We start from the raw sequence: 13,314 nt of genomic DNA, 5'->3' as shown, positions 1-13,314 counted from the left end.
ACAGCCTCGGCCTCAGTTCATCACACAGCGGAGCAAAACATCGTAGAGCTCACAGACACAAAGCCCAGTGCAGGAGATTTAAAGGAGTGCTTCTTCATTTCAAAATGGTCGGTTTCAGAAAAAAGTGGTCGATGTTTAGGAGTTTCTGAGTTACAGTGGCTATTGCATTTACTTTTGCATTAGCACATTGAAAGTTGGTGTATTTTGTGAGGAGGTTTGAGATATTCCTTTGAAGTAATGTGGAGATAATGTGCTGTGTGAGTTCTTTGCATGCCCACAAGGTCTTTTGTTCCATTCAGATGTATGAGATGGTCTTGGCAGAGAATGTGAAACTCAAGGAGCAGTTACGAGATGCACAGCATTACCTCTCACAGGCTAATCATGAGTTGGAGAGGGTAATGAAGGTAAGAAACTGAGTCTGCTCTTAACTGGGTTGTACGTTGATTTGTTTGCAAGCCTTGCAGCTGTTACTGTCATTGTCCCTGAATCTGGTGCACACGTTATTAACTGCCTGTTTTCTGTTCTTTGATCATAAACCTTAACACATTATAACAACTTTAATGGCCAACAGAATAAAACACTTCATAGGTGATGAGTGTTCACTTTCGATCTGCCTCAGGTTTTTGCACAAGAGGGGGCCATTCAAGCCTTTGCAAACTTTTTACGAGAGCAACTCTCTCATTCCATCCCTGGCCCCTTCCTTTCAGGCTTGCAACGGTTTCCTGTTAAAGACTGCACAGCACATCTGCAGGCGTCACTTTCTGGGTTCCAACCACACGTGGCTTATTAATTTGCTTCCCCTTTACACAATAGACAATAGATGCAGGTGTAGGCCATTCAGCCCTTCGAGCCAGCACCGCCATTCACTGTGATCATGGCTGATCATCCACAGTCAGTATCCAGTTCCTGCCTTATCCCCATAACCTTTGATTCCGCTATCTTTAAGAGCTCTATCCATCTCTTTCTTGAAAGCATCCAGAGACTTGGCCTCCACAGCCTTCTGGGGCAGAGCATTCCATACATCCACCACTCTCTGGGTGAAAACTCCCTGTGACCTCTAGTTCTCAACTTCTCCACTGACATGAAGAGCTTCCCATGATGTGCTCTATCCAAACGCCATGTCATTTTGTGTATTTCTATTGGTTCTCCCCCTCAGCCACTGTAAAGAAAACAGAGCTCCTCTGATCAGTCCTTGCAACTGTCATCTGTCATCCCTGGAACTGTTGACTTAAATCCTTTCTAGACTTTAATGCCTTCACATTCTCCTTGTTATGGGCAACCAGAATTGAATTCAATGCTCCAGCTGACACTAGGCCGGTGTATTTCCTGAGGTTTTGCCTGACTTCCCTTTTAAACTCCGTCAGTATTTTGGTTCCTTGAGGTGTTCTTCTGTTTCTGCAAAGAGTAAGAATTTCAGGCCATATACTGTATACATTCTCTGAACTTTGAACCATTGGTAAAGCTCAAAATGCATGTGTCCAATTAATATGTGTCTTATTAACAAAGTTGTGGAGACAACTCAGCACATCACAGAAACCAACCTGCCCTCCATGGACCCACTACTTCTCGCTGCCTAGACAAAGTGGCCAGCGTAATCAACGACTCCACCCACCCCGGACATCCTCCGTTCTCCCCCTTCCCATTGGTAGTAGATACAGCAGCCCGAAAGCATGCACCACCAGGCTCACAAACAGCTTCAGTCCCACTGTTATAAGACTATTGAACAGTCCCCTAGTACGGTGAGATTGACCGTTGTCCTTGCAATCTACTTAGCAACTTTGCTCCTTATTGTCTGTCTGCACTGCACTTTCTCCATAACTGTAACACTCTGCTCTGCGTTATGTTGTTGTTTTCCCTTGTACTACCTTGTACTTGTATAATGACGTGATCTGTATGGATAGCATGTTCCTAAGTTCTTCCACAGTATCTCAGTACATGTGAAATAATATCCAATTTACTTTAACCATCTTTATCATTTTATCACTTCCAACAACTTGTGCACCCTTGTTCCCAGAGCCTCCTGCTCCTGCAGTCCCTTTGGAACAATATCTTTCATTTCCTCTCCACATTCCTTTTAGCAAAGTGTGCCACCTCGCATTTCTCGACATTATCTTTCGCAGTGTGTTTGCCCGTTCTGCCAGCCTGTTTATATCCTCTTACAATTTACTACCATGCCTTTTGCAGTAACGATAACTAGCCCAGTAATCAGCCTGACCTCCTCATGCTTCACTGCATTCCTAGTCGGTGGCTGGGATCTTGAATTGCCTTGAGCAGATACTGCAGCAGGCGTTTACTGTCACTGTAATGTTGACTTTTGTTTACCATCTCTGTATTCCGTAATCTCACTAGACTTGATAGAGGTGTACAAGATGATGAGAGGCACAGATCAAGTAAACGGCCAGAGACTTTGTACTTGGGCAGACATAGCTAATAAGAGGGGGAATAATTTTAATGTGATTGGAAGAAAGTAAAGGGAGGGTGCCAGAAGTAGGTTTTGTTACACAGAGGTGGGTGCATGGAACGTACTGCCAGTGGCGGTAGTAGAGGCAGATACGTTAGGGGTATTTAACAGGCACTTAAATAAACACATGGATGAAGGAAAAACAGAGAGTTACACGGAAAAGGTTTGGATTGATCTTTGAGTAGGATAAGAGGTCAGCACATTGTGTGCTGAAAAGCCTGAACTATTCTATGTTCTCAGCACTTGGCTTCTTAAAAGGTTGCGAGACAGGATGAGAGTTGTTGTTGAGTGCAGTTTTGGGAGTACAGCATTGAAGGACTTGCTGTCCTTCGTGAGACATTGCTTGGGTTCACAGTCCTCAGTACCTGTGGGAGACTCTAATCCTCAGTGAGATGCCAGTCTGCAGTGAGACTGTAGTCCGCAGTGAGACACTAGTCCACTGTCCACAATGCCTACAGTGAGACGCTAGTCCACAGTCCGCAGTGAGACGCCAGTCCACTGTGCTGTTGCACCTTTTGATAAACAGTGTTACCTCAACACTGATATCTTAACATCCCACAGCAAACCCCTCTGTGACGTGGTCTATTACTGCTACTTATGGAACTTCATGCCAAACAGTCAGTGATTGTGCTGCCATTGTAATAATGGGTGTATTAAATGACTCGCTGTACATTTTGAGATGCGATGAGATGTATATAACACTTTGTTATTTTTAACTGGTGCTTACGTTTTACCCACTTTCAGAGACAGGAGCATCGTGGAGATCAGCCTGCACAATTAGAGCTGGAGAGATTCGTAAGTTCACAATCTCAACTTTTCCTGGTTTTGGGGTGGCAGTTTGTCTTTTCAACAAAATTAGAACTAAACTGTCCTTGAAAGCGTGGACACTGACATCAAGCTGCCTATAATGCAATTCCAGAAAGTGTTCGTTCCTTCAAATAAAATATCTCCAAAGTGAGCATATAGACTCAATGCCCATCTCCTCCCTCTGATTCCCCTCCTCCTTCCCTTTCTCTGATTGTCCTCTGTCCTCTCCTATCAGATTCCTTCTTCTACAACCTTTTAGCTCTTCCACATCACCTCCCAACTTCTCACTTGATCCTCCTTCGCTGTCCACCCACTTTCCCCCTCACTTGGTCTCACCTTTCACCTGCCCGCTTGTACTCCTTACCCTCCCCCCCCCCACCCCCACCCAACTATTTATTCTTCTTTTGTTTCCAGTCCTGATGAAGGGTCTCGGCCTGAAACCTTCATTCCTCTCCATATTGCTCTGGATTTCCAGAATCTCATGCTTATCAGTGCATTTTAGTTGTTACTTTAGATGGGTGATCGTTGTGTATGGTGGGCATGTGAACAGTGATTACTATTTCCCCTTCATTGATAAAACTTCCATCGATGTTCTCCTTCAGATCATTGGCTGAATGCTAGTAAATGAGATTTGGTTGGATTCATCCTTGGTTAGTATGGGCAAGATAGGCTGAGGGGCCTGGTTGATGCTGTATAGTTCCTTGTATTTGGTTGCATTTTTGGAAGATTTGGGGTGTTGAATGAAATATGGCAGAAAGAAATGCAATGATGCTCTTCAGAAGAGCGAATACCTGCCTAGTACTTCAAATGCCCAACCTCTGTGTGATCTTATTCTATAAAGAGTCGGGATTCGGATGATAATTTACATTACAACTGTCATTTTTGTTTTTATATATGGTTTGCCAGTGAGGATAATATTGATGAGTACCTGTCTCTTTATAAACCAGGAACGAAGGGCATTTGAAAGAAAGACAGCTGAACTGGAAGAGAGGCTACAGGTAATTGAGAAATTTGAAGACAACATCATCACCATCATGGTTGTTGTGGGTGTACGTTACAGAAAGTTCTCAGTAATACTCTGTTAACAAAGTCCCTCAGTGCTGAAGGTATTGCGGAGTGAAGAATAAATTCCAACCTTGCCAGTGACTTCTGCATTCATGTGATACAGTATTTTAGAAAGTAAATTTGAAGTCAGTTGGTAAGTTGTCACCCTTTTGCCTCTTCAATTGAGGCAGCAGCTAATTGGTAAGGTTGCACTAGGGGCACTGTGTCCAGTTTTGGTCACCACTTTTAGAGGGAAAATGTGACTAAAATAGAAAAATTGTAGGAAAGATTTATTATTTAGAGATATAGCATTGTAACAGACACTTCCGGCCCAGTGAGCCCACGTGCCCAGTTGCACCCATGTGACCTTTCAACCTAAAAACACTGCTACCTTTGGATACATCCTTCTATTCTGAGGCTGTGCCCTCTGGTCCCAGACTCCCCCACTATAGTCTTTGGAATGTGGGAGGAAACTGGAGCACCCAGAGGAAACCCACAGGGAAAACGTACAAACTCCTTGCAGACAGTGGCGAAATTTAAACCTGATAGCTGGTGCTGTAATTGCTTTCCACTAACCACTCCACTGCCATGCTGCTCCACACCGGGATGGGGAGAGGGGTGCTGTGTTATAAGGAGACTAGGAATTTACTCCCTGGAACGTAGGAGATCGAGGAGGTATATAGGATCATGAGGGGCATAGGCAGGGTTAGAGCACATAGCCTTTTTCCCTGCGAGGGGGTTGCTAAAAACAGGAGGGCAGAGGTTTAAGGTCAGTGACAAGAGAATTAAAAGGACTTTGGGGGCAGATTTTTCATACAAAGGGTGGTGTGTATTTAGCTGCTAGGTATAGTGAAGAAGAGAAAATCTGCAGATGCTAGAAATCCAATGAACACACACAACATGCTGGAGGCACTCAGCAGGCCAGGCAGCATCTGTGGAAAAAAGTACACCTTATCTCCTTGCCTGCTCATCGCCTCCCTCTGGTGCTCCTCCCCCTTTTTCTTTCTTCCACGGTTTCTGTCCTCTCCTATTAGATTTCCCATTCTCCAGCCCTGTATCTCTTTCACTAATCAACTTCCCAGCTCTTTACTTCACCCCTTCCCTTCCCAGTTTCACCTATCACCTTGTGTTTCTTCCTCCCCTCCCCCCACCTTGATTTTTTTCTCCAGTCCTGCTGAAGGGTCTCAGCCTGAAACGTTGACTGTACTCTTTTCCACAGATGCTGCCTGGCCTGTTGAGTTCCTGCAGCATTTTGGAGGTGTTGCCCGGTATAGTAGCTGAGGTGGCACGTTCACAACATTTAAAAGTCATCTAGCTAAGTACGTGTATAAGAGAGGTTTGGAGGGAGATGGCCAAGTGTGGGTAGATGGGATTAGCTCACGGGGCAACACAGTTTGCATGGGTGAGATGGTCCGAAGGGCCTGTTTCCCTGCTATGCGTCTCTGACTCTGAAGCCATCGTCAGATCTGCTGGTCCAAGCCACTCTAACCTTACACCACAAACACCCAGTCACATTTCATGCAGCCAGTGAAAGAAGCGGTGACTAAAAATAGATTTTCTGCCTATTTGCAAATCATCTCCTTCATGTGTTTTTGCAGTTCTTTCTGCGTGCACTATTGTTTCAAACATTTCTGTAAGTGGTTTGTTTGCTCCTTCTAGGCCATCTCTGAGCTCCTTGCATTCCAGTCTTCTGGAAATGTAACCATGGTTGTACAGTAGGAACCATAGTGGCCATTTATGTATATAGCAAGATTCAAGATTCATATTTACTTATCACATGTACATCGAAACATACAGTAAAATATGTCAAAATGGAGGGCTATGGGGAAGGGAAGGGCTGGATTGATCTTTGAGTGGATTAAAAGGTCGGCACTACATCGTGGGCCGAAGGGCCTGTGCTGTGCTGTAATGTTCTGCGTTTTATCTCCATCCATTACGTTTGAAGAAGTACTGAGTGCCAATTTGTATGATACTTAACTCCTTTTCCTTCCTCCCCTCTACTCATAGATTTTAACAGATTTAAGAGCCGACAATCAGAGACTTAAGGATGAAAACGCAGCGCTGATCCGCGTCATCAGCAGACTATCAAAGTAGTGAAAGCGTCACTGTCCCAATGGACCAGCCTGTGGGAGAGCAGATGCCAGCACTGTTACTGTGGAGCTGACCTGAGGTCTGGGTCAAAGGGGAATATTTTCAATGCCAATAATCATTCCTTGGCAAATCAAAATTACTGTTATTGGGGGGAATGATGGCAGAGGCAGGAGAGAGAAAAGCTAGATAGGCGAATCGCCCAGATGGTTCAGTTAGACAACACTGACCAGTGTACATTAAATCAAATCAACGTGCCGACCCCTCTGTCCTAAATCCTGTTACTTAACTTTCACACCTAATTAGTGTGACATTTCTTCATTGGATCTGCGTTTGCCTGGAAGATATATTTATGATTTTGTAAATGGAAGTAGTACTTCCTATACCCATGTGTCTGTGTGTGCTGGTCAGTTGGACATATGCGTTACTATCTCTTGTCCTTTCACTGTGACCATTTGGAGATCACCACTGGCCCTTTCTCCTTGCACTCCACAAATATTTCTCGCAATCTTAAAAATGTTACTCTTCCTTCCATAAACATTCCTAAGTTGCAGTTCTAATAACAATCACTGTACAGAATGTAAAAGATTTTGAGTGCCTGTATGCAGATTTTTTTTAAAGATATCATTGCAGTATTAAAACTGAGAAATTAATGTGAATGTTAATAATTTCAATTTGAACTGGGGATAATTTTTCCAATCTGAGCTTGAATGGGTCAGAATTGAACTAAATTTCAAGCCTCCTTGTTTCAGATATACAGTAGTCTTTCCAGTGACATTAGCTGAGAAAATATGAATTGATTTTGTTCAAATCTCTTTGAAGAGGTCAGGCAGTTCCTTACTTTTGTATTACTGTAGTGCTGTGTCTCTGTCTTCTGTGTGAAGTTACAGCCTTGCAGCAATTAGCCGTCTGTAGACCCTGTGGACACCGTGCACCATTTATCTGCAGCTTGAAGGTTTTGTTTCCTAATGGCATCTGTGGCAGAGCGAGTTGTACTGCAGTACTGCTCTAAACCCAAGGCATTTTTCTTTTCACCCGAATACTTTGGAAACCAGACCTCAGTATTGATGGTTTTCAATGTCCCTAACTTGCCCAGAAACATTATGTGATAGTAGTGGGGGTTACATAACCATGGAAGTGTGTTTTTCCAGGCAGACAAAGGCAGCAGGCAGGATGCTGAGCATTTCTTTGTACACAACATTAGCTCTGCATACTGATGGCCAAAATGTGAGGTTTACAAACCTTGCTGCAAAGGAGAACATCTTGGTTTGTCAATCAGGATGATAATCTGCTGGTTATACCTTACGGGGGAAGTTGTGACAACTAATGACTTTCTGGAACAGGTTGTGACCAAGCACTTGGAAGCTAAGTTACATCCCATATGTGCCTGTGATGCTGGGGGAAGATACTGGGAGGCAATCATGAACACAAACTTGTCCTGTTAGCGATACATTTCCAAAACAAAAAAAATACTATAGATGCTGGACTCTGATGTAAAATCAGAAAATAATGGGAGTGCCTGTGTGGAGGAGAGAATTTATATTATTGGTCTTGATTCTGAGACCCATCATGAAAGTGAATGCTGCCTTTGAGCATTATTCTTTAAAAGATTTAAGTCTGCAAATACGGAATTGTCTTCTGATTTTGTATTTAATTTCTACCCAAATTGTGAATTCAGAGCAACAAAAACTAGGGTCAGTTTCTCTGAAATTAGGTATAATGGACACTAAGATGTCTTCCCGCTCGAGATTTTGTTTTCCATTGTGCTCTCTTTGGGTCCTGCGTCTTAATATTCCCAACCAGCATGTCTTATCTTTCAGTTTGTTATTACAGTTAACAAGTTTTTAATTTATTCCTCGGCTATTTGTCGAATGGTTTTTACTGTCGAATTTCTGGAAGGAAAACTGTTTGCTACGGTAGTTTGTTTAAGCTTTTCACACCTCTGAAGCTACTCTCTCCTATGTGGGTCACTTACTTAGACAGTCTGCCCGGGTGTTTGGCTATCGTGCATGCTTGTCGGGCACTAAGTGGCTACCTGGCCCATTCTACTGACCAGTCAGACTGTAATGAGTTTCATATCCATTCTCTCCCACCCCGTGAGAGAGGTCTGAGAGCTCTCTACACTGCCTAGTGCAATCAGCTAACCCAGTTCAGATCAGGCACTGGGTTATTTTCATCAGTAGATACCACAAAGCAGTTCCAAAGGCTGGAACAGAATTGTGCAAGTTATATTTTTCAATTTATGGACACAGTTCAATGCTATAATTTTGTTAACTTGAATCATTGCTTCCCAACCTGAAAGTAAACAGTGCCTGCTATGCTTGTGATAACAATCACTGCATCGTAAGAAGTGGAGCTTCTAGTTGTTAGATAATTGACTGGCAGCAAATGTAAATGTGGGCTGCAGGTAGTGAGGGAGGGGGTATGTGGGTGGGTCTTTTCTAATAAGGTGATTATTATGTGCACTCAAAAATCATTGTAAAGTTGGTGGTTTTAATGTGAAGTTTATATTACGGTTAGTGACTCGCTTCAGAGTGAGCAGGTGCCTTTGTCCTTGAGCACGGTTTCCTTTTCCTGTAAATTTTCTTTGTTCAGTAAGATGAAAGGTTGGGGTGTCAATTGCAGGAGGTGGATTGTACAGGGCCCGGAGCTGCAGAGTGTAAACGTCCTGCTATGGAACTGCACCCAGCTCGTCATCACATCATCTTTTCCAGTGTTGTTGCACTGTGAGACAGGCCAAGTTGGCCAACGTGTTGTAGGTCTGTTCCTGAACTTCTTTCCTGTAGGATGTAACTATTCATTCTGTGGGTGGAGAATAATTGTACCCTAAACATAAGTGGACTCACTGGGCCATCTAGTGGAGAAGCTGTCATGTACACCCATTTATCAAATGCTGCACTCACCCAGCACCACCTCTTGCATCTTGTCTTTTCCTTCATCATAATGGTCTCTTTTTAAAATTCTTCCATTTTCCTAACAGTGCAGCCACAGCCTAACCTGTGGGCTGCTCCTTTCACCTGTTGGAATTGCTTGTGAACTTTACCAACTGGATCTTCTCACTGGAGAATGCCCATCCCCACACACCGGCAGCATTTACTTTCAGGACCCAACCAAGTGCACAGTTTTCATATGTTTACTCTTCAGATACTTCAGGCCCCTTATGAGACACTGCCTCTCCTGCATATCAGCATCTTTTAGTTTCTAAAGAAATATCCTCTTAGTACTGGGACAACCAGGGATGATGACTTTAGTTCGCCTTCCTGTTGCTTGTTTTGCTTGAAGGGTCTTTGGGTACAAATGCTTTGTGGTCTTTTCTCTAATGACACATTGGAGGGTCTCATAATCACAGCAGTTAGAGTGTTGCAGTGTGGAAAGAAACCCTTGTGGGGGCTCTCTTGGTCTGATATTTCACAGAATGAAGTTTCAAGGTTTTTAATTGTTTGAGCACTTTTGGGTATTTCTCACTCCCCCCCCCCCCCCCCCACGTTCCATTAGCTAAATGTGTTTAGTTTCTCTTTCTTAATACTTTGAAAGGATGCATGTTTCCAGCTACCTTCTCCAGATCTCTTCACACTGAAGGTCTGGGTGGGTTACTGTGAGTATTTGCCAGCAAAGCTTTTCTCTGAGTACTATACATTAGCTAGTACCACCAGGGAATGGTCCTGAGATACAGCAAGAACCATAACAAAGTTTTCAAAAGCTGTTGAAATGATGTTAGGATAAATGTTTGTATGTGTTGTTAAAGCATAACTGCTCAAATGAACTGCAGATACTGACCAGCTACAATTCTTTCAGACTGCTGTATATTCATTTACACCATGTGAAATTTCAAAAGGCTTCAGATCATTCGAGGTTCCACCTACAAATTAATTGCCAGAAACTATACATACTGTAGATACCTATGTGACCGATGAAGCTTCTTCTGTTGCCAGAGCTTCCTCCCCCTCAGAATATAGCTCCACCAGGTTTAAAATAACTGTTCAAAAAAATACTGTACTAAACTATGTGAAAAACCTGGACTTTTTGTTGTAATATCATTTATTTTCAAAAAACGATCCTAGTGACACAAGTGGTAGAAATACTGTTAAACCACTTCTCTTGAACTATGGCAATAAACTTCCGTGGAACTGAAAAACTTGGTCCCAGGGGAATTTATATTAGCCATCCCAGTATCTTGAGTATGTAATGTGACAAAATAAAGTCCCCTTTGGGATTGAAGGTTAGGAGAACCACCCACAGTACTTGTGAATGTGACTGGGATTGGCACACCCAGTGCCATTGTGTTTGGGTATTCCCAAGAACAATCACAAAATCCCCTAATAGTCGGCCCAGTCTCAAACTAATCATTCCAGGTCATTGGCTTGAGTTTTCCCGCTGCACATCTCAAAGGGATTCAGTGATGCTCTTTGTGTGGAGAACATTTTGAGGTGATCTAGCGGACGTCGTCTCAGCGAAGTTCCATTGCCACTTGAGCCAGTGACAAAGACCTGTGTTGATGGGATTGGGGAGGGTTGGCATCAAGTGTCACTGAAAGGATTGTGGCTTCATTGAATCTGAAGTAGTGCCTTGGCATTATGCTGCAACTTGGTTAATAGTGAAGAACTTGTGTCAATTTTTTTATATATATTTCAATCTAAAATGTGAAGTGTATTGTGAGTTGGCATGTATGCCACTAAAAGTCTTAATTATTGTCAATGGCTAGGTTTATCAGTTACAAAACAAATTATTCTAAATGTCCCCTCTCCTGCCAGAATTTGAAATAGATTTTTTTTTTTGTAAGACTCTCATAACATCCATGGGATGCTGTATGGTGTTTAAATACTGTGCCATGAATGGTTATATGAATATATGTATATGGAATTTAAAAAAAACAGAATATGCATTTTTGCAAATGTGCAATATACAGAATTCTACAAAGTATTTGTTACAGCAGCAAAGCTGCATTGTTTTAAGCACAGAAAATGCTGTTGATGCCTTGTGTAACTTATGTGTAATTAAAAGGCAGCATTAACGTTTATTAAACCATAAATTGCATTTTAAATTTGTATATATGATTTTACTTGGATCCCTTTTTCCATGAGTAAGCAATATATGTACGATAGTTATATATTTTTTTGACTGCAGGTTCTTAAGGAACACGGCTGGAAGATTATCTTATTTTTGCTTTTGCTTAGCCTGATGCCATATTACTCATCATTGTCTAGTCAATACCGCAAGGAGATAGGAGGAGGCGGCACTCGGACCCTCTACATTCAGTGTGGTCGTGGCTCATTGATACTGCCCTCAACTCTGGTAGTTCTCACGGCCCTCGGTTCCTCAACCTGGAGGCCAAGTCATCAGGTATATTTAAAGCTGAGGTTTATTCATCATCATTATATGACGTGGGCGATTATGGTCTCCATGACCATGATTGCTTCTGGCAAATTTTTCTACAGAAATTGGTTGACATTGCCGCCTTCTGGTCAGTGTCTTTACAAGACGGGTGATCCCAGTCATTATCAATACTCTTCAGAGGCTGTCTGCCTGGCATCAGTGGTCACATAATCCGCTGCTCATTCAACCACCAAACACCTGCTCCCATGGCTTCATGTGACCCTGATCGGGGGACTTAGCAGATGCTACACCTTGCCCAAGGGTGGTCTGCAGGCTGGCAGGAAGAATGAGTGTCTTACACCTCCTTTGGTACAGACGTATCACCACCCAGAGGTTTATTAGGTTTTTGGTTGGGGTATAAAGGGTTATGGGGTTGAGAGGGATAATAAACCAACTATGATTGAAGGGCAGAATGGGGTTGATGGGCCAAATGGCCTAATTCTGCTCCTATGTCTTACAGTCTTTTGAATTGTATCTATGACCACCTTAAATTAATGTGGTAGCCTGGTCACCACCACTCCCAGGGGACGAGAATGCCAAAGCTGCACCACCCTCTGAGAGAAGACATTTTTACACATGTCGCTGACCAGCCCCACATCCTTTAGTTATGTTTCCTTGTTGATGACTCTTCCACTAGGGAGAACATCTGAACATCTACCCTGACAACCACCACGATGTTTATGTTTGAATAAGACTTTTCTAAACTTCACGGAGCACAGATTAATCTGTCCACCCTCCACCTCTTCCCAGGAATTGCTTCTGGTGAATCTCCTTTAAACTGCCACCCTTATTCTGTATCCTTTTCGGGTAAGAGTTAATATATGAGGGGCGTTTGATGGCTCTGGGCCTGTAATCGCTGGAGTTTAGAAGAATGAAGGTGGGGGGATCTCATTGAAACCTATTTAAAGGTTCAGGTGACAGAGGTTCCAGAGAAAAAGCAGAAGAATAGGGTTTTGAAGGAAAGTAAATCAATTATTGAATGGCAGAGCAGACTTAATGGGATGAATGGCCTAATTCTACTATGTCTTATGGGGCCAAAACATTGCAAATTATTCCAGGTGGTGGTCTTACTAACGGCCTGTACAACTGGAATAAGACCACCTATTGTTAAAGTCCAACTCCTTTGCCCCCTTAACCATTCATTGGACCAGCCTGGTAGCTCTGTGATTCAGACACTAGAAAACCTCAATCCCTCTGAGCTTCACTCACTCATAGTCCCTCCCCATTTACACACTGATTTCCCCTTACCAAAGTGCATGAAATCATCTGGGGCACTTGTATGTGGCACCTTATCAAAGATCTTTTGGACATAGGAGCAGAATTAGACCATCTGGCCCATCAAGTCCACCATTCAATCAGCCAATGCGCTAACCATGCCAGTAACTACCCTGAAATGCCATGGGCTCTTAATTTGGTAAGCAGCTTGTGTATGACACCTTGTCAAAGGCTTTCTGAGAGTCCAAATATACAATAACCATTACATCCCCATTACATTATTCCTACTTGTAATCTCCTCAAAGAATTCCAACAGGTTTGTCAGG

General features: G+C 42.9%; 1 protein-coding gene across 2 annotated transcripts in view; it reads left to right on the top strand.

Moving 5' to 3' along the window:
* The window catches only part of LOC140204948 (protein phosphatase 1 regulatory subunit 12C-like), an 83,076-nt gene extending 71,635 nt beyond the window's left edge, over positions 1–11,441 (top strand). For both annotated transcript variants that reach the window (XM_072271942.1, XM_072271941.1), the window contains 4 exons: positions 300–404; positions 3,206–3,256; positions 4,216–4,266; positions 6,320–11,441. In XM_072271942.1, the coding sequence (XP_072128043.1) occupies positions 300–404; positions 3,206–3,256; positions 4,216–4,266; positions 6,320–6,406 (294 nt within the window). In that variant the 3' untranslated portion in view covers positions 6,407–11,441. The remainder of the gene's footprint in view (positions 1–299; positions 405–3,205; positions 3,257–4,215; positions 4,267–6,319) is intronic.
* The last annotated feature ends 1,873 nt before the right edge of the window (positions 11,442–13,314 follow it).

The sequence above is a fragment of the Mobula birostris genome, chromosome 11 (assembly GCF_030028105.1).
Source record: "Mobula birostris isolate sMobBir1 chromosome 11, sMobBir1.hap1, whole genome shotgun sequence".
Taxonomy (NCBI): domain Eukaryota; kingdom Metazoa; phylum Chordata; class Chondrichthyes; order Myliobatiformes; family Myliobatidae; genus Mobula; species Mobula birostris.
The sequence above is the reverse complement of the archived record's forward strand: the minus strand, read 5'-3'. Positions and strand labels throughout refer to the sequence as shown.